The sequence below is a fragment of the Zeus faber genome (genome assembly GCF_960531495.2).
Source record: "Zeus faber genome assembly, chromosome: 1".
Classification (NCBI taxonomy): domain Eukaryota; kingdom Metazoa; phylum Chordata; class Actinopteri; order Zeiformes; family Zeidae; genus Zeus; species Zeus faber.
Genome location: NC_137193.1, coordinates 56199859 through 56220260, shown reverse-complemented (window position 1 = coordinate 56220260; position 20402 = coordinate 56199859). Strand labels below are relative to the sequence as shown.

Genomic DNA, 20402 nt, shown 5'->3' with positions numbered 1-20402 from the left:
TCATGCCACTATCATTCATAGTAAAACATATTATGGTGTATACTTATATAGACCACCATTGAATACGGGAATATAAAAATGTAGGTATCCAGCTAATTTGCGTCAACACAACTGATAGAAATACTAATTAGTGTCTTATTTTTAGTTGTTAGAACGTGTTTAACATTGTCTTAAAATTCCTCTTTAACCCGGATTAAAACATGAATATGGAATCTTTATTTCACACTATGCTCATATTTAGATGAAATAATTGCGACGATGTACTGTAGTGACAGATTCGTTCATAGATTCGTAGTTCGAGAACAACATGGAATATGCTTCCCTCTAGTGGATCATTTGTAGAAATGTTAAGGAGGTTCTAACATACCTGCATTTTATTTGGGTTTTCTGAAATGATTATAATTGCACTTTGAATGTTTTCATACTTTAAATTGATCGGGGCTATAAATAGTGGCGATCAGCGGACGAAGCCTTGTGAAGCTGTCTGGCTTTCTTCCGGTTTGGATTGAAAACGAAGCCGCAGCGACACCTGGTGGCCGGATGGAGCCGCAGCAGCCACTTCACCTGGAGGGCTACTGTACAATAATGCGTAACATACTGTATCAATATGCTTCATTTACAGGTCTTAAATATATTCTCTAATGACAACGTTCTATTTATTTCTATGAAAGCAATCATGAGCCACAATCAATCAAAAATACAGACTGTTTCTGCAGCCACACACACACACACACACACCTTGAGTCCTGAAGGGAAATATATTGCGGCAGGGAAATCCAGAACATCCATAAAAAATCCATACATTTTGGACTAGAGCTGTCAATTGAATTGTAGAAAAACAATAATACAATTAATTGCAATATTATGGTGTATACTTATATAGAACACCATTGAATATGGGAATATAAAAATGTAGGTATCCAGCTAATTTGCTTCAACGCAACTGTTCGAAATACTAATTAGTGTCTTATTTTCAGTTGTTAGAACGTGTTTAACATCATCTTAAAATTCTTCTTTAATCTGGATTAAACCATTTATATAGAATCTTATTTCACACTATGTTCATATTTAGATTAAATAATTGCAACAATGTACTGTAGTGACAGATTCGGTCATCCTCAGATGTCCAACTCAAGTGTCTCGTAGCCACACCCTCATCTCTGGTCCCACTTGGAAGAGGCTGGTCTCTGATGGTGGTTTGAACAGAGGACAGGTGGTGGTTATGTGTTCGGCAGTCTGCTCTGGCTCGCCACATTCACATGCTGTGTTGTCTGCCAAGCCCCATTTCTTTAAAGAAGACTTGAAGCAGCCGACTCCGGTTTGCAGGCGGTTCAGCAGGGTCCATTGACGGCGTGGTAGATGTTCTCCTTCAACACCATCTCCCGGGTCCTGAATGCATGAGTGATGGCCCAGCCGACTCCCACCCCTGCTTCCAGGATGCCACCAGCCATGCACTAGTCGCCAAGTCCTCCGGGATGGAGTGGAGCATTTGTTGTGCCGCCTTGTTGTAGGGGTGGCGGGACTTGAGTCTGAGTGGAGGCGCTGATTTAACGCTTGTGTCATGCAGGATATGGCAGCTGTGTGTCTGGGCTTTCCTGGCAAGGTTGATGGTAGCAGCCTCCCGTCGAAGTCAGGCCGGGGCAATTCCTGAAAGGACGGGCAGATAGGACACCGGGTGGGCTTCAGGCAGCCGGTTATTGTCCGGAGACAGTTGTTGATCACAGTGTCAACCTTTTTGACATGTGGGCTCCTACACCAGGCCGGGGCACAGTATTCAGCTGCAGAGAAGACCAGGGCTCGTGTAGAAATCCAGAGTGTCTTGGCCGAGGCCCTCCAGCTTGTACCAGCAGGAGTCCTATCCAGGCATACGCCGAGGTACTTTGGGGCTTGCTGGAACACCAGATGCTTGTTATCCCCAAACACATCCAGTTCCTTCTTTGCTTCCCTGTTGTTAAGGGGGTATGCTGCTGACACCGTCTTCCCAGTACTTTGTGATACTTGATGCACCTAGAGCCCATACATGGATATAATGTGCTTGTTTTTTTTATTTTTATTTTTTTAAACACCTCTTACTACTTAAAAATATCTTTCTGTTCAAACCCTCAGGTTGTGCCATCAATAACCAACGACACTCACCCTGTGAACGTTCCAAACTAATGTTGTGCATAAAATATCCGTACAATTATCAAAAAGAAAAAATAAACATGAAAGTCACCAGGAGTAAGGGAACGTGAAAGTAAGTAAAGGGAACGTGACCTTTCTTTCCAGGTGACATCCGTTTCCGTGTCCACGACGAATTGGTGCGCCTTCCAATGATCTGTTGTAATTTGCGCCTCCATTCAAGTATTTAACATTGAAAAAAAGGTGTAAAACACATTCGTGCGAATCTAAGACGCTTGTTGGGATCCGGGTAGTAGCATCTGTTACTTTTTCAGTCGGAACGGTTTGTTTGCACGGACGCTCCGCCGGGGTCATTATTTTTGTGCGAGTTTCTCGCTCCAAAACCCTAATTGGTCAAAGTGTTTTCCCCGCTCCCGTCGGCGCTTGCCGAGCCCCGGCTGCGCAGTTAACAGCGTCTTGCAGGTCATCCACCGTTCATATTGCGATTTCAATCGATCCTCGAAGGAGAAACACAATGTTGGGTTTCACATACAGAGAAAATAATACTCGTTTGGCGGGTTCCCGAAGTATTTCAAAATCCAAAAGTCGGCGAGTCCAAGTTGACGTAAACGAGGCATTGCATTAACTTAAATGTTATAGGCCACAACCCGGCCAATACAACCAAACTAACTAACTAACCAACTGAACTAACTTCTTACACTCGCATCGGCTGAGCTGGAGCAAGCAATTCAAGGTTCCACTTTAAATGTTGGCTTTTTTTTTGTTAAACCTATATTTTATAAGTTAAATTCATTTCAAAAACGTTATTAAACTCTTACGTTTTTAGGGTGAGACATTTCCAGAGTAAGACACGTGGAGGAAAAAAAACCAATTACGAATTAACGATTGCTTCCAGTGGAACCAATGACTCGTTTCTTTACATGGTACCGTACAGAGAAACCCTTCACTATTAAACCTGTAAACTGCAGCAGGTGTCGGCATTGTTTCTGTCCGACAAGAGGATGTTGTTAACCGTCACAGAGGCGTCCGGCGTAAAGCTCACGTTGCACACCGCGGTGCAAAACGCGGTGGTTGGTGATGTTTGCTGCATATCTGGATCGGTAAAAGGTGGGTTTCGTTTGCACCGTGAAATTCTACTTTCGCCGGATGCAAACGTTCCAAGCATTAACACACGGGAACACAAATGCACAATCGGCATTGGAGCCAACCAGCAACCTCTGCAATAGGATCCGAATTGTCGCCGGGTACCTGCATGGTGTCCTTTGGCGCGGCATGGAAGGTGGCGTGCCAGTCTGGGCTGCGTGGCACCTGCAGTGCGGCCGCTCCCACCTGGCGGCATCTTAACTTCACAGGAAGTGCTTTTACTGGGCTTCGAAAACGAGGTTTGATTAAAAAAAAAAAAGCCGAACGTTAAAAACGAGTCATTTCAGATTAGCTGCGGTATATTTTAATTTGAACCCAAATCCAACTGCCAGAAGATGTAGTTATTGTCTAACAACTTATTTGCAAGATATTTAAATTATGCCTGTAATTTCGGGGGACGACAACATAAACGATAAACCCATTTTTAAAAGACAAACGAGGAGTTTCGTCCCAGAAATTAACGTTTTAAATGTGAACCCTTGGAAGTCGATTTCACCGACTATTCAATTGTGACGTGGTTAATGCTGCATTCCATTCGCTTTGGAACGCGGAAACCCCGACCTCTGCTGGGAAAAGTGCAGCAGCCCAGCGATTTTACGCGACATTTTAGGTCACAACTTCGCGGGGAGCTCCCCGGGGCCCGGGTGTGCCGCGGTAACGGATATGACGTCACAACAACGTGGCGTTACGCACCGTTAGGTCGTTTTGTTTTTTTATTCGCAAACGCGTCTAACTTGGATCAAAACTCTCGGTTGTTTTTTTTTTAAATTACGTCAACAAACGTTTTCTGCGGGAGCCCATGTTTGTCCTGGACAGACGCGATGGAACACGTCGCGGAACAAGTGGTCAGAGTGACAGATTTCCGAGTTTGACTGGAACGCAGCATCAATCACTCCATGTCCTATGGGCTCACGCCTGGAACCCGGCGCTCACCCCACTTCCTGTGGGTCGCAGGAACCGCGGGAGTGATGGAAGTTATTTACAGTGGGAGAGACAGGGCCTGTTTTACTCGTATATATTTATTTGATCAATTGTATCAAATCAGATACATCTCACGATCAATTGACCGCATAAAGTCCTGGTAAAAATGGATAAATTCACACTGATATAAAAGCCAGTAAAGTATGTTGACCACATTGTTAACCCTCAAACTGGGGCCTTTGGGTATACCGCACCTTCATGCACTTAGGAAGACGGACTATTGTTGCTATTAAATATTATTATTATTATTATTATCATCACTTATGTTGAATCTCATGTTGCGCTTCCACCGCGCGCGACCGAAAACGCACTCAATGCAGTGTGAGCAGAATGCAGCGTTTCCGTTGCCGGCTACTTCAGGAAGAATAGAGTAAGCCTTCTGGAGGTCTAGAGAAAAGACTGACCTTCCCTGCGGTGTGACCGCTAACTGGTAGTACGGACAGATTCTGTCACGAGGCACAAAGCGTCATAGGCGAACAACAGCCTTGACAACGACACATCGACTGACATACAGACAAATCAGTGTTGAATTCAGACGCGTGGTGCATTGTTTTTGCATCGGGTAGGTAGTGATGAGTGGGACAGAACATGATAAACGTCTATGTAAGCGTTAAAAACAAGTATAATATTTTGGTAAAAACCGGGACAGTTTGGTAGTGAATTTTGAACACTGGGACATTTTAGTGTTTTACATATATCCATCAGGAATGGGGACACAACTTGAAACCGGGACAAACTGGGACGATGCGTATATTTTTTGATCCTAAAAAACACCAAAGCAGTTTTACTCTGCGTGGAACACCCTCAGCCACTATTAAATGTTGCAACTCAACATAATGCAGTAGTAAGTTAAAAAGATGCGCAAGCGTGTCTGTAGGATGAAGTCATTCTCCTCCTTTATGATTTTTTTTTTTTAATCTAGCCATGTCGCAATACCTAACAAAACAAGTTCTCGGTTTAAAGCTATGCCTCCTGTGTTTAAAACAGATGTCTTTATTGGTATACTTAGTATACTCTATTTTTAAATAAATACATGCTGAAATTACTACATGCATTTATTACTTTAAACTATGATAAACAAAAATTCTTACCTGAAAATTGTATCTTTAGACTGAATTAACAACATGGGGACTTTGCACTTTATAGGTGGAGAGTTGTGACATCAAAAAGTTGTGACATAACAATGTTGTGACATCACAAAGGATGTCATTGTGACAGCACCAATCTTGACAAAATATGACATCAGTCTTAATGATGACGATGCCCCCAGGTTGCCACAGCGACTGTGGGCGGAGCTACGTAAGGAATTGCCCAAATATGTTTACGTGCGTTTTCCATAACTGGATTTCCCTGCCGCAATATATTTTCCTTCAGGACTCAAGAATCTCTTGGGCCAAGGTGTGTGTGTGTGTGTGTGTGTGTGTGTGTGTGTGTGTGTGTGTGTGTGTGTGTGTGTGTGTGTGTGTGTGTGTGTGTGTGTGTGTGTGTGTGTGTGTGTGTGTGTGGCTGCAGAAACAGTCTGTATTTTTGATTGATTGTGGCTCATGATTGCTTTCATAGAAATAAATAGAACGTTGTCATTAGAGAATATATTTAAGACCTGCAAATGAAGCATATTGATACAGTATGTTACGCATTATTGTACAGTAGCCCTCCAGGTGAAGTGGCTGCTGCAGCGCCATCCGACCACCAGGTGTCGCTGTGGCTTCGTTTTCAATCCAAACCGGAAGAAATCGTCCGCTGATCGCCACTATTTATAGCCCCGATCAATTTAAAGTATGAAAACATTCAAAGTGCAATTATAATCATTTCAGAAAACCCAAATAAAATGCAGGTATGTTAGAACCTCCTTAACATTTCTACAAATGATCCACTAGAGGGAAGCATATTCCATGTTTTTCCTCAGACTATTTTAACGCAAGTCTGTTATATCCCTTTCATTATATGTACATGGGAAGGGAAATCTTTCTATCTATTGTATATCTACTCTATCCATACAGTTTGTGGTGTTGATTGGGGGGTAATTGAGCGGCGGTAATGGCAGAACAAACAGGCAGAGATAAATATGTTGGTACTGTAAAACAAAAGTAAAGTAAAAACAACAACCACATACTTAAGTTTCAAGATATCTATGTTTGACCTTGATATCAAATAGCTAATATCATGTAGTTCCATGCAGCATCACTTGTTTTCACTCAGTATGGAATGATTGCGCTACAATGCTCGAATCAGCCAGGTCAACACACACGCACACGCACACACACGCACACACACACACACACACACACACACACACACACACACACACACACACACACACACACACACACACACACACGTGCCACATCAATGACTGAGTGCCTTCGATTCTGGAGATCATATGTACTCACACACTGTGATGCCTTCCATCCCCCTTCTTTTGAGCTAGATTGTCAACCCCAGCACAGTGTAAATAAACACAGTGCAACACCGAGGCATGCATATGTATGATATGCAAATATTTTGATCCCTTTGAGCATTTCCTTGTCAACCCTCAAAAAGCAGCACATCAATGTTTTTGTGAAGACATCACTGCATTCCGGAACAAAAGTTTCCTTCCCTCTTGTCACAGGTGCCGTCTCATTAGTGGCAAATCAGTGAGCTGACATTCGTGTTGTACCTAGTCATGCAGCATATCCCTTTCGGTGGAACACTGATATTCTGGAGCGGTGCAGTGTTTGTTTGGCAAGAGCAAGCGCTGCCAATAAGCTGTGTGCTCGTACTGAATGAAAGGGATTTAAAAACGCACTCAATTCCCATCACTCACAGGCCGGTACATGCCATAGGGTGTGTAGTTTTTGTGTGTTAACATATTGCACAAGAGCAGCAGAAATATTATATTCCTATAGCTAAAGCAAACCAAGTAAAACAGAGTTTATAGGTATAAAAGGCTTATATGTGTTAAGAAAATGTTTTTAATATAACTCCATGATCTCATAAGGGTTTAATGCCATCCTAATTGATGTAATTATGCTCATGGGTATTTAAATGTGATCAAGTGGTTTGTACATGTAGCGGTGTGATCAAAACAGCAACCAACCTGCCATTTGTTGCTGTCACTACTTTCATCTTGCCATTTAACAAAAAAGCAGTGAAAAATCCCTATCTAACATGAAAACAACAACAACAACAAAAACAAACAGAAGCCCGAAGGAGGACATTTTTGATTTTTCCTGTCAAACATGACTGACAGTGCAGCTCTCACTGTAGTGATGACTGTATTAAGTGGAGATATAGACCATATTTGTGATTCAAAATCACATTTTAATTTCAACAAATTATCCCTCAGTGCTTGTGGCCAGGCTATGAGAATGCATGTTTGTTAACGTAAGGATTCAAATTCTGAAATGATTAAAAGTGATCAAGACATGGGGTATTGAGTTGAAATGTTGAACAATGTTGATAATTCAGTCATCACAAGCGTGACAAAATTATTTCAGAATCTGTTCACCACCACGGTTGATGAGAATAAGTACAATTATACCAGATTTTCAAAACAATTTACAACAGATAGATTGATAGATACTCCCAGTGTTACAGCAGTGTACACAGAGAAAAAATACATTATACAATGAGCCTGAAACAACACAATACAATAAAGCATTTATAATTTCTATGAACATTGTATGTAAACAATGGTTATACAACATATAAATATATACAATGGTCATTTATACAGTCAAACATTACATTATATACACAACCGTCCTTTTCCATTGCTAAAACATGAAAAAAAAAGCCTTATTTTTCAAACATTTAAGATTATTTTTTAGTATTGTTTCTCCTCATCATGGGCCTCAGTGAGACCACACACACACACACACACACACACACACACACACACACACACACACACACACACACACACACACACACACACACACACACACACACACACACACAGGAAGAGCACTAAAGTCCACCCACCCCCCCAAGCCCCGCCTCTAAATGAAGGACTTGGTGAAAAAGGGGACATAACTATTTAAAAAGTTTTGCGTGGAGGCTGTTTATTCAGATATGTATAATAAAGCCGCTCTGTTCACAGCTGTTTGATTTTTTTTTTTTACGTAATGGTGGAAGGTTAGACGGACGGTGCGTCAACATTTGCATCCTCCACAACTTTAACTTCAACCAACTTCACTTTCGGGATTTTTGGAAGACTCTATGGTGCGTCAATCCGCTACCGTGCGTCAAAGTAGGAGATATACATTATTTACGCAGAAACGCTCAGACTGCATCACACTTATACTTTATAACGGTATGAACGTAATGTTGTCGCGCAATGTAGTGTTGCTGCGCTTTTAAATCCAGCTGAACATCTGTATTATTATGCTGCTACTAACCTAGGTGCCACTACTAACTCATTGTTATTCTCAGTCTCTTTATTATGATCACGTACTAGTTAAAGAAAGAAAGGAAAGGGAATAATTCACTATTAGTAGAAAATCAGCAGCAATATGAACAGTGAGCAGTGAGATAGGTTTAGAATCACAAAAATCAGATCTGTGAGAACCAACTATACAGTATATATATGTGTGTGTGTGTGTGTATGTGTGTGTGTGTGTGTGTGTGTGTGTATGTGTGTATGTATGTATGTATGTATTTATGTATGTATATGTATATATGTATATATATATATTTATATATATATATATATATATGTATGTATATATATATATATATATATATATATATATATATATATATATATATATATATATATATATGTATGTATATATATATATATATATATATATGTATGTATATGTGTGTATGTATGTGTGTACACACATATACATATATATATATATATATATATATATATATATATATATATATATATATATATATATATAAATTATAGTGTGATCCCTGGTTGCATGTGTTTCTGACGTCACAGGCTCTCCTGCCCAATGGGACATGGTGCTATGGGCACTGTTTAAATGCCTCAAGATGCATCAATAATGGATTTTAAAACAACGTTTTATGCCCCCCTGTAGGCCGTCCATATTAGCTTTGGTTTGGTAATGCACAGGGTGTTTCTTTAAGCCTATAGATTTTATGTCCATATTAATTGATTGACTTGCGACCTATTAATATGCGGACCTGACATTTAGGTCTGATGGAGGAACACCCATTTATGAGCAGCATTTGTATCTTGTACATGTGCATAAGAAACTCTCTGTATTTGCATCAACTGGCAATTTTGGGATTGATGTGAATAAAATGTGTCACTTTTTTTCTTACTTTTGCAAAAGAAAGTTTACAAATAAGTTTGCAGATTTTTTTTTTCAAGAAATTGCATCTGTTGAAGTGACGTGATGATGCTTTTTATTTTACTTTTTGCACAATCTTCTGAATTTGATCTACTTACTGCTTGAATTTGGCTGTCATTGGGGGATACAAAACCTTTCCATTACAGATTGATCAGAATATATTTTGTTATGGATCTAAATATTTAGATAACTCTAAGTGTGCTCCATTTTTGGTACACTTAGTGTCTGAGTGTCTGAGACATAAACATGGGTTGAGTGATACATCAAGTGGTCCTTGTTTTTATCAGTGTTTTGTTCTGTGCTGAAGGCCGTGTTCCTTAGGTGTGAGTTTGACTTTGCATTTTAAATTACCTCATGGTGGCTACTGCTGTATACTAACATACAGGAGCAGGTTGAAGAACATTGAAAGTCAGGGCCTTTGAAAATTAGGTGCAGTACTTAATGAGGTACATAGATAATACAAAAACATCTATTCACCCACCCCGCCTCCCAATTACTGCTTTCATTTAACCTCACTGCTACATAGGGTTACTCTAGCTGAGACTTTGCACGAGTTAATACATAATGCCTTTTTTCGCACTGGCACTGAATAGCTTTGTGGTATCTAGGGGCGACAGCATGTTTTTTTTTTTTATTATTTTGAATTGATGCACGAACAACTACAGCATAAAGCTCACTGTGTTTTGGGTGTGTTGGTGGCAGGATAGTCACCTGTGATTGGTGCATATTGAAAAACAGTTATCGAGGACCTAACAACACAAATTTCATACCTTATTCATGGTGATACCACCAGTACAGCATAGCTCTCCATGTGTGAAAAACTAGTTTCAATTAAGGGCATGAAAATAACTTTGGTTGCGCATCACACAACGTATTGTGCAGTACAAAGACACAGGCAGAAAAAGACACACACACATACACACTGATAGAACTGACTCATTGTGTACTTATATCTGGCATCTTTTAGAGTAGGGATTGTGTTTGGAGACGTTACACTGAATGTCCACCGAATTGAGGAAGTGAAACTCAGGTATAAACAAGGCCTTAGACTTTGAATTGACCTCCCAGTCCGTCAGAGACTGTTGGGCTTTGCCTCTGCAGTGTGCAGAACTCACTCTGGGGTCTGCGTGTTTTGATGTGTTTTCCAGATCGTCTCTGGGTGAAATACTTTCTCTGCTTAGAGCGTAAGGGTTGAGGAGCAGTCACATGAGGTGATTTGACTGTTGCTGCAACAAGACCACCTCCGTGTATCCGTTGTAGTGAAAGCCATCCAAAACCACACCTGGATGGAACTCGTTTACGTTCTTCTACTTCAGCTTTTGTTAATATAGAATATAACATTTTGAACAAACACACCCTTTTTGTGAACAAATACAATATGTGTTTTTGTTGGCTCTCTTATTCCTCCTCTATCCCCAAATTAACCACATTACCAGTCTATGAGTCGATGAGGTAATAAAATAATAACATTGTGGTTTCTCGTTATGCTTAATTCTTGGTTGTCACTTTCCTTGTGATTTGGTCCTTGGCTCGCAGGAGTGAGCGCAGTTTGGCTTCAATTAGTCAGAGGGAGGAGATAGAGATGAGGAGGACATAAATCTAATAAAAGGGCAGTCGCTTTCATAGACAAGGTGGAAGTGTAGTATTTATCGTGATCCCTCAAAATGACTTCCCAGAAACCGCAGCTGCCCGGGAGTGAAAGGCCCTTTTGTCCTGTGCAGCTGCTAGCGGCGCAGAGCGATGCACCTTGGTGTGTCGTGCACTGCGCTTCCCATCCGGCCGCTGTGGTTCCCCTCTAGGGATGTAGGTGCACGTAGAGCTCCATCTGTTTCTCCCACTTTGTGTACATACACACACACACACACAGGTCAAAGAGAGAGGGATCACCGTGCCTGCCAACCATGAGTAAACGCTGGTGCTAGTGCAGTGTGGTTCAGCGGTCACTACAGGTCACATTTATAGACAGGTAACGGTTATATAAATAAATATGATTTCAACAAAATATATATATATATATATATTTTCAGGGTATTGTACTGTCATACAATTGTACACACTTATACGCTTTTCCTCGACCATGATAGCTAAAAGTGCAGATTTGGTTAGTGCTGTTTTTAGCTGTTGGATGGTATATCTGGTATATTTAAAATTATAGCAGTTTCTCCAGAATCATTTGGGATTTATTTGAATCTTGTACAAACCACCTCAGGGTTGTGAATAGTGATCTCAGGGTTGTGAATAGTGATCTCGACTATCCTATCTGCCTGGGAGTAGAACAATGATTTAAAGCTGAAAAGATTCTTGCAAGAGTCTTTCTCTCCCAGCTCTGCCTCCCTTGCCATTGCCCTTACTTTTTCACTGTGTTATTTAGAAGAAAACCCACACTAACTTTGCAGCACGGTAGCACGGTTGCCAGTATTCAGGTTGGGCTTTCGGATGAGCAGACTCAAATTTCATCAAGGGGTTGGAACCGTCCCCTATTCATCAAACTACTAAATGATCTGTTTTGATTTTTTGGCTGATTTCTGGCCACCACTACTCACAAAAAAGCCCCAGCGTTCAACCACTTACTACTGGAGGTAATCATACCAAACAAGCATGCTGGATGCTACTGCAAAGACGAGGCTTAGTCGATACACTGCCTAATGCCCTTCTATTCATGGCTAGCCACATCATCCAAAAATCCAAAGGCACGCTCCAGCAGACGCTAAATGTCCCAAATGTCAGGCAGGCCAACTGGTTGGGCCAACTTTGGTGTTTTGCTTCCAGACCATACGGTAGATACATTGGCCCGTCGTTGGCATTTTGCTTGCGCCAACCATATACCGTATGTGTTGGCCAAACATAATCACAAAAATTCTTTTTGTGGACTTTATTTTTAAAGCAGTAACATTTGCCTGAGTGAAAAAACATAATTTGTGTCCTGGGATTTTGTTGGATTGGGCCAATGCATATGTGTTTGGCACAAAATGGCCATTTATTTATGTATCGGCAAAATGCCACACTTGGAAATATCTTACAGTACCAAGCTAACGCCAATGGGCTTATAATAAAAGGCCACTTCGCCCACAATTAAGTGTGAGTGGAGAGTGGGAATGTGGTTAGTGAAGCACACATTTGCAACACTATTGGAACCAGCATAGATAATGGGAAGCAATGGTGAGCATAGTCACCGCTCAAACAAATGTTTTGAGGTGGAGGCTCATCCTCCTACACCATTAATTTGTAAAGAAATGGTGCAGTAGAAAGCCTCCAAGGGGCAGCAGCAGAACAAATGTAAATGGGGGAGTTGCGAATGTCAGAATAGGCCAAGATACTAATGCTATTGCGTTGTTACTTCTCAAACACTCAAACAACAGAACTGCCTTGTATTCCACAAGCAAACATCGGGACCTAACACGCCCGTCTCCTGTGCATTATGGACGCTACGCCTGTCCCTCCCATCATTCAATGACAAGCAAATTACAGGTCAACCATCTAACCGAGAAACTAACAAAACAGTTTCAAACCCCCAGAGCATGTTTATTTTCAACGCATCCACAGTCAGAACGGGCTTCCTGACACAAGTTCTGTCGATTTTGTAAGAAAAAAATAACAGTCATGTGGTCTGTATTTATTTTTATGAATTGCAGATCATGTGGTGACAGTGCAATGAGGGTGATATTTCATATTTGGATGTTTATAGACAGGTCATTTCAGGGCAGGGAGCGCACGTTTTTAGCAAGGGCGACTTGCCCCTAATCGCATGCCTAAAAAAATATGGTCACAAGACCAAGTCACTTTTGTGTCTAATGTGTAACAGTAAAGGGGTGAAATGGAGAAACAATTGATCTCAGAAAACAGAGATAAAAGCTTTGGCAACAGAGGTAGAGGTGCACCATATCCTTCTGATTGGATGCACAGTATGTTTTTGTGGTCTAGACAGATGGAAATGATACTGAGCAAAGCCAAATCTGAATAACCCATGAGCTGCACTTAAATTGATTGGTGATGTTTTTTTATTAACAAGATAAAATTGTGGTAGGACGCTTTTATTACAACCTGTATGCAGTCAGTCACTCCAACCACATTGGTAAACCTGGCTTGAAATGCGTGTGTGTATATTATATAATAAAATGAATTCTCAAACACAATAGTAATAAACTGTCATGTCGTTTGAGTTCAATTAAAGTTGAATTTACGCATTCAAGATTCAAGATTCAAGATTCAAGATTTTTATTTGTCACATACGCATTTATATAGATTTAAATTTTTTTAAATAAAATGTATTGTGATACTTGATATTGCCAAGCTCGACTTTCTTATATACCCGTGCCATAAGTTTTTGAGGTATCATTAGATGATGTAAAGCTCTGAAGAATAAAACAGATGTTGTGCCTAAATGGATTGACAGGATGGTAATTTGGGGCTTTCTCTCCCGGACATTGTGTTCATAGTTTTGAGTCTTTGAGTTAGATTAGTCAATTGAAGAAGTTCAACACGGGTCATGCTGTTTAGCACCGTTGCATTAAGCTGCTTAGCAAGGACCCCACTGGAGGGTTTACCGTTTCCTGACTCTCAATTACCGTGTGTTAAATAACCCGGAGCACACTCCCAAGTGTTTGATGCCCAGCGGAGCCGCTCAGCCGCGCTGCCAGAGACGGGGAGCGGGAAGACGTACGCAGGGCAGCTTTTTTGAAGCTTGCACGGCTCCCAATTAGCCCTCCTGCTTTAATCCCCCGCTCTGCAGCCCACTGTCTCCTCTGTCTCGTCTCACCACTCCCACAGGGTATTCATGACAGGGCGCGAACCCCTTCTGTTTGGCCACACTAATGTCTCTGCAGCTTCCTTCCTCTGACTTTCTCCACTTTTGTTCACTTTGCAGCTAAAGCTTAAAGTGGATTTCCTTTAGACGACTCTGGAGAAGGGCGCCACTCTGCCAACCAGGAGGAAGCCCCACTCAACCTGCCTCTGCTGTTTCTAAAAGCTGCATGGTATCACAGCGCAATGGCTCGAAGATCCATAATCTCCCTGCTGCTTTTTGCAATATACAGCCTGGCATCTGCAGGTAGGTTTTACATCACTATACGGTTTTTCCTCCATTCTGTGTGTGTGTGTGTGTGTGTGTGTGTGTGTGTGTGTGTGTGTGTGTGTGTGTGTGTGTGTGTGTGTGTGTGTGTGTGTGTGTGTGTGTGTGTGTGTGTGTGTGTGTGTGTGTGTGTGTGTGTACACATACACATATACACATATACACATATATACATATATACATACACATACATATATGCTGACCTAATCACACTCCTTTTGTTTGGCAATCCCAGATTCACACCCCGGGACTTTCCACTGTTCCCCTGCAGCGGGTTTTTACAGATAGCACTTGTCAGAAGAGTGATTCATGACAGTTTGTATTGAGAAAAGCGCTGACAAACGCAAATTCCCGTCCTAAACGCTACACCTCTGATGGTGATGTCAGACTAATTGGAATGAGATTTGTGTCAGATTCGGATACGGCCAACAATCCAGCACAAACCACGCAGATAAGCACCTGCAAATATGAACGCAGAAAAGCTGTTGATGAGCATATGCTTTTTAAATGGATATAAATCATGTAAGTCAATATGGAAATGTCATCTATTCCTTTAGCTAACCCCACTGTTCTTCAGCACACAATCCATATTCCCACGTTGTTTTAAATCTCAATCCCAGTTCGTTTGAATATATTCTATGGTATCATACGGTCCTGGGTCGTATGTGCTGAGTCGGCATTAATGGAGCATTGCTGCTTATGACTCTTCTCTGAGAGGTTATTCTCCAGCGAATTCCTTTGGAACATGACAAAACCAAACAAACAAAAAAAAAACAATAGCTGTGTCGATGGCATCTGATGGAGCTGGAGCAAAGGGCTGTTGTTCCCACAAAGCCAGGATCTCCGACACAATGAGCTCATGTGTGTTTTGCACTGAATTCTTTCAAATGGATAAGATTGCCAGCATTGTCCCACTGGGTCGCAGGGGATGCTCGATTGGTATTTAAAGATAAACAAGCCACAGCCTTTATGGAAAGGCTGCTGCACTCACTGAATTTACAGTTTGATTTTGTGGATAAAACTGAAAAGATTCATAGTCATATCTGCTATTACTGTTCATTTTGATGTCATAATTTCACTATCTTCCCCGCTGCTTACTCTTTCTCTCTCTCTCTCTCTCTCTTGCTCTCTCTCACTCGCACGCATCTTGCAGCATCTGTGTAAACAATCACATCTGCACTCTAAACCTGTCAGGAGGGCTCTTACGTAATGTTTAGATTTGTCTGCGATGACTCTTCTCTCATCGTAATGCAATCCAGCGTCAGGCCTCCCGTAACTCTTCGAAAGACAGACTGAAAGCACCTCTACGTCTGTATTCCAAGCGCCTGCTCCGCTGCTTCACTCTTACTCTCCCCTCTCGCCGCCGTGTTTGTGCTTTTTTTTCGGCAGCGTTCCGACCATTATGCAGCGTGGCCCTTTTCCCTCCCATGCCAAAGACTTTATTTTCTGAAGGATATATTATGGGGATCGGGCTTTTTTTTTTTTTTTTTTTTCGCAGACATCAGGTTTCGCAGCGAAATGAAGTCATGAAGGAGCCGCGGCCAGATATTAATTTCAGGCGGCTGCCAAAAACAGCTCCGGCAGGATGCAGGTTACGCTGGAGGCACACTGCGCCGGGCTTGGTGCCGCGCCGCAGAGCACGTGCTCCACTTTCCTCTATATCATGTCATGGCGTAATGAGCGACGATAAGAGCGAATCACTGTCGGCCGGATGACGACTGGGTCCCGTCGAGGACGAGGAAAGAACGATCGACATCTGTGTAAACAAAAAAGTGTTTCACCTCGTGTTTGCAATGCATCTGCTCACATTCAAGATTTTGGATTCCTACGACACCTTAATTGACTGTTATATAAAGGTTTCTCTCCGTCGACATTTTTGTGTAGCCTTGGCGGATAACTTTTCAGATCGCCGTCTGACTCCTCGCGCTGCCAAAAAGCAGTTGTAATGCTTCTCTCGCCACAGTTGAACAAAAGGTTGGAGCATAAATCTTCCAGCTATATCCACCGTGCTTTTTTAAGAGGGGCGGGCGGCCGAGTGGGCATTGTGCAACCGCTGTAATCCGAGCCGACGGCGGGGTCGGCGGGAGGAGGGAGGGACACGGGGAAGTGCGAGCGTGGGCCGTCCGGTCCAAAACGACACACTCCACACACACGTTGGCTTTGCCAAACCGACAGAGTTCCTCCCTCTACGCTAAACCAGATGTTTCTGTGATTCATGCGGGGAGTGCAGAGCGGCGCTGCTCCAGAGGTTGGGCTCCACACGGGAGAGTGGCGGCGATGTTTGTATATCAACGGGTGTCCTGCGCATCTCTAATTACAGCTCTGCTCTCGCCCGCTGCGAAGCCTCTGTCTCAACAGCTCGGAGACAGAGCGAGACGGGAGGAGAGGCGGAGCCGGTGTGTTTCGGAACTCTTTGTTTTGTGGAAGTTCTGGGAAACTTAATTTGGAAGATGAGGCGTTCATCTCATGTCTTTAGAAGCCCGTGCAAATGCCGTGTAAAGTTGGGTCCATTTTTGTAGATTGCCAGCACTCGCTCTCTTTCTCAACCATAAAAAAACTGCGATTAAGTTTGGACAATAGCATCTATATATTACATTTGTAAAGTTACTCTGTAAATACACTTAATTCCTCGTTATTTCATTGGGAACACGCATATGTGTAGGATAAACCCCGCCCCCCTCTCTCTCGCTCCACAGTTCCAGTAAGCAGGCGTGTAAATAATTTCTGCCAGTGCCTCTAATGGGAGACAGCTGGGGTGATCCTGCCTTTTCCATTGTGTTTCATGAAGCCTCAAGAAAAAAAAACACAGCAGGGAGAGCTGGCGTACGAGACTTCATGTCGAGAATCCATTGAAGAAAGGCAGAAAAACAACTAAAGTGAATGACTTCTGGCTTTATTGTTTGGCCTCAGAGGGGGCCAAAATAATAAAGCCAGGAAGATTACAACAGAGTCAATGGAAAAAAAAAAAAAAAAAAAAAAGATTTTCCTTAGATTCTGTCAGAATATTTGCAATGTCTACACATTTTCAAACTAATCTTTTTACAATGTACTTTTTTACTTCTTTTGAGCAGCCACACCAGGATATTTTACGATTATTATTATTATTATTATTATTATTATTATTATTATTATTATTATTATTTATTTATTTATTTTTACCAGGGATCCCATCTATCAGGGAACCCATCCCGAAATGAAGATGCTACCTTGTAAGTTTGTAAGGTTTTTGATTCAAGATTCAAGATTTTTATTTGTCACATACATATACATACTTTCATACATATATGCAGTGAAATGTAATGCTAATGTAATGTAATTGCTCTGTCTCACAGTATTATATCTGAGATGTGTATCTGTAAAAGACCCTGAATGAAGGCTGGCCAAGGTCCTTGGGTGCTATCTTTCATCACACTGGCCTCTCATGGGGCCTCACCTTTCACTCATGGCCACCTCACCTTCACTTCTTATAACGTCTTGCTGAAAGACCAGGCCCCAATTTGGGAATGCTTCTTTGGAAACTAGCAACAAGAGAAGGCCCTCTTTAGAGCACTAAATTATTTTTTTTTCATGATGGATGCTCAACCCACACACGATTCTCTACATAATGCATACAGTTTGCTCTTTTTACTTTTTAAATGGCTGTATCCCAGACGGAAATGCTTTTCACGACTTGTCGAGTGTCCGCCGGTCCTTTTAGCGACCTTTTATTGGCCGCTCCCCGTGTTTGTTAACTTGTCTGGTTGAAGGGCTCCTCTTTGTCCTCTTTGTGCCTTTCCACGCACGGGGAGCATGGCATTTTGACATCTCATTATTCTATGGCCTTCCCTCTCCACGAGATGAGAAGCCCCATTGAAGGGTGGAAAAGCTGCCTCCGCCTCTCCGTCTCTCACCGCTCCTTCACTCCTTCACAGACACAAAGGCACCGCTTTCTTGGTTTTTCTTCTTCACGTTCTCTCTAGGGCAACCTGCTGGTTTTCAAGGTCATTTTTGTTAAAGTGTCAATCCGTAAGATCTGTGTTGGGTAGAATACAAGTCCCAATAATATTAAGTCCCATAATTCCACTCGAAAGTGCAACGTTACTTTTCAACCATTTTACTATCGTCTGATCCATTCATATGTTGTTGGTTTTGTCTTGGTCACTTGGGGATGAGTATTTCATCCGATGGTGCTGTTCTTTTTTGTGGATGTTCATCCATATAGACCGTTTACTGACCCCAACCTGCCTTTCACTTCTTCTTTTTTTTTTTGCTGGGAACAATGTAAACATATAGAGGAGCACATGCATAACACACAGTACATTGAATGGCCGCTTCTTAGTGCTAGCTAAACACAGTAAATGTATCAAATATGGGATTTTTGAACAAAATCATCTCACGGATTACCTACTTTAAATATCACACTTGAAAAATGAAAACGGGTGATTTTTATGCCTTCAAGACTGACGTTCACTTGTAATATATATTTTGTAAGGCTTAATCCAGGTCAATGACGTCATATTTTTTTATGTTTTTCTACTGTATAATCCTCTCTGTGCCTTTTTCTTTGTAGTGATACTGTAACTTATGATAATGTCACATTAGTACAGACACGGCTACATTTACCGTGGTTCCCTATAATAATTAGAGACAACCGCGGCCTCATTGTGGGAGGAGCAGAATGTTGCCCGGCTATTTCATTACCAGGGGCATGTTGAGGCACGATTTGGGAAAATGTAGCCACGATAATTGTTAAGTGGATGCTCTCTTCCCTCCTGCTTAACCTTCCAATAAGGACCAAAGGACCTGTCTTGGAACAATCATAAATGCTTTGTACCTGCATTGAGCGTGCCGGTACAAAGGCATATAACATTAGGGCATATAACATTAACAAATATGTGTAGCATTGAGAAATGTGAAAAAACGAAATCTTACGCAGCTTGAATTTTAAGTGTCAGATATCCAACTTTCAAAACAATTGACATTTCTGCTCTTTATTGTCTTGAGTGGAAAAAGGATGATTACACAACTGTCCATATTTGTTATACAAGAGTCGTCAAAAATCGTTAATCGAATGGATTCAGAAAGGCAACACATTGTAATGCTCTTATTCTACTTTTCTACCTCTCAAATAAACCAATCCAAAAGATGAAGAAATTCCCCTTGTTGTGGATAAACTACAAGCTGTCATGAGAGCCCTCGAAACAAAGTGTGTCACGATAAATATAAAGATTTAGTAAGATGCCGAGGCTACAACTAACATGCAAGCTTTCTCCGACCGATTCTTGCTCTGACTGCTCTGTTTCGTAGCAGTGCCTTTACTTCACTTTGGCCTTGTGCCACAGAGGCAGCTCATAGCTCCACTAGCTGAGAAATCAACAGGGCTTAGCACCAAAACAGGCTCGGGCTTATCTGCCAATCCTCCTTCAAATTGGACGTGGAATCCTTTGACGCAGCGATCCTGTGATTTCACTGCTGGCAGGCGTTCTACTTGTTTTTCCATTTTCGGGATTGACGTGAAATGTTCCATCTAGTAAATACAGTGCATGTTTAACTTTAGTCAGAGTTGCTTGTAAAATCTGAACTCAAAGGTTCCAGGCCTCTCATCTTAAAGTGATTTTTTTAACAGGCTTAGTTAGCAAACAAAGAGTATGGCAGAAATGAAAACTGATCATTTTAGGCAAATCATATATTGCACAGTATATGCTTGAATGTAACACTCTAATCTGAAGGTTGGTATTTGTAATCTAACTACCATAATGATCTTACTAATTGTATTTTTATTACAACCAGTACTA

The 20402-nt window shown here is 41.6% G+C and overlaps 1 protein-coding gene across 2 annotated transcripts in view; it reads left to right on the top strand.

The window, feature by feature from the left end:
• Positions 1-8322: 8322 nt before the first annotated feature.
• tgfbr3 (transforming growth factor, beta receptor III) overlaps positions 8323-20402 on the top strand; it is a 66822-nt gene continuing 54742 nt past the window's right edge. The window contains exons 1-2 of one of the 2 annotated variants that reach the window (XM_080005070.1): positions 8323-8451; positions 14425-14607. In XM_080005070.1, the coding sequence (XP_079861196.1) occupies positions 14547-14607 (61 nt within the window). In that variant the 5' untranslated portion in view covers positions 8323-8451; positions 14425-14546. Of the gene's footprint in view, positions 8470-14424; positions 14608-20402 lie in introns of both variants that reach the window. The other variant, XM_080005071.1, reaches the window with a different exon arrangement.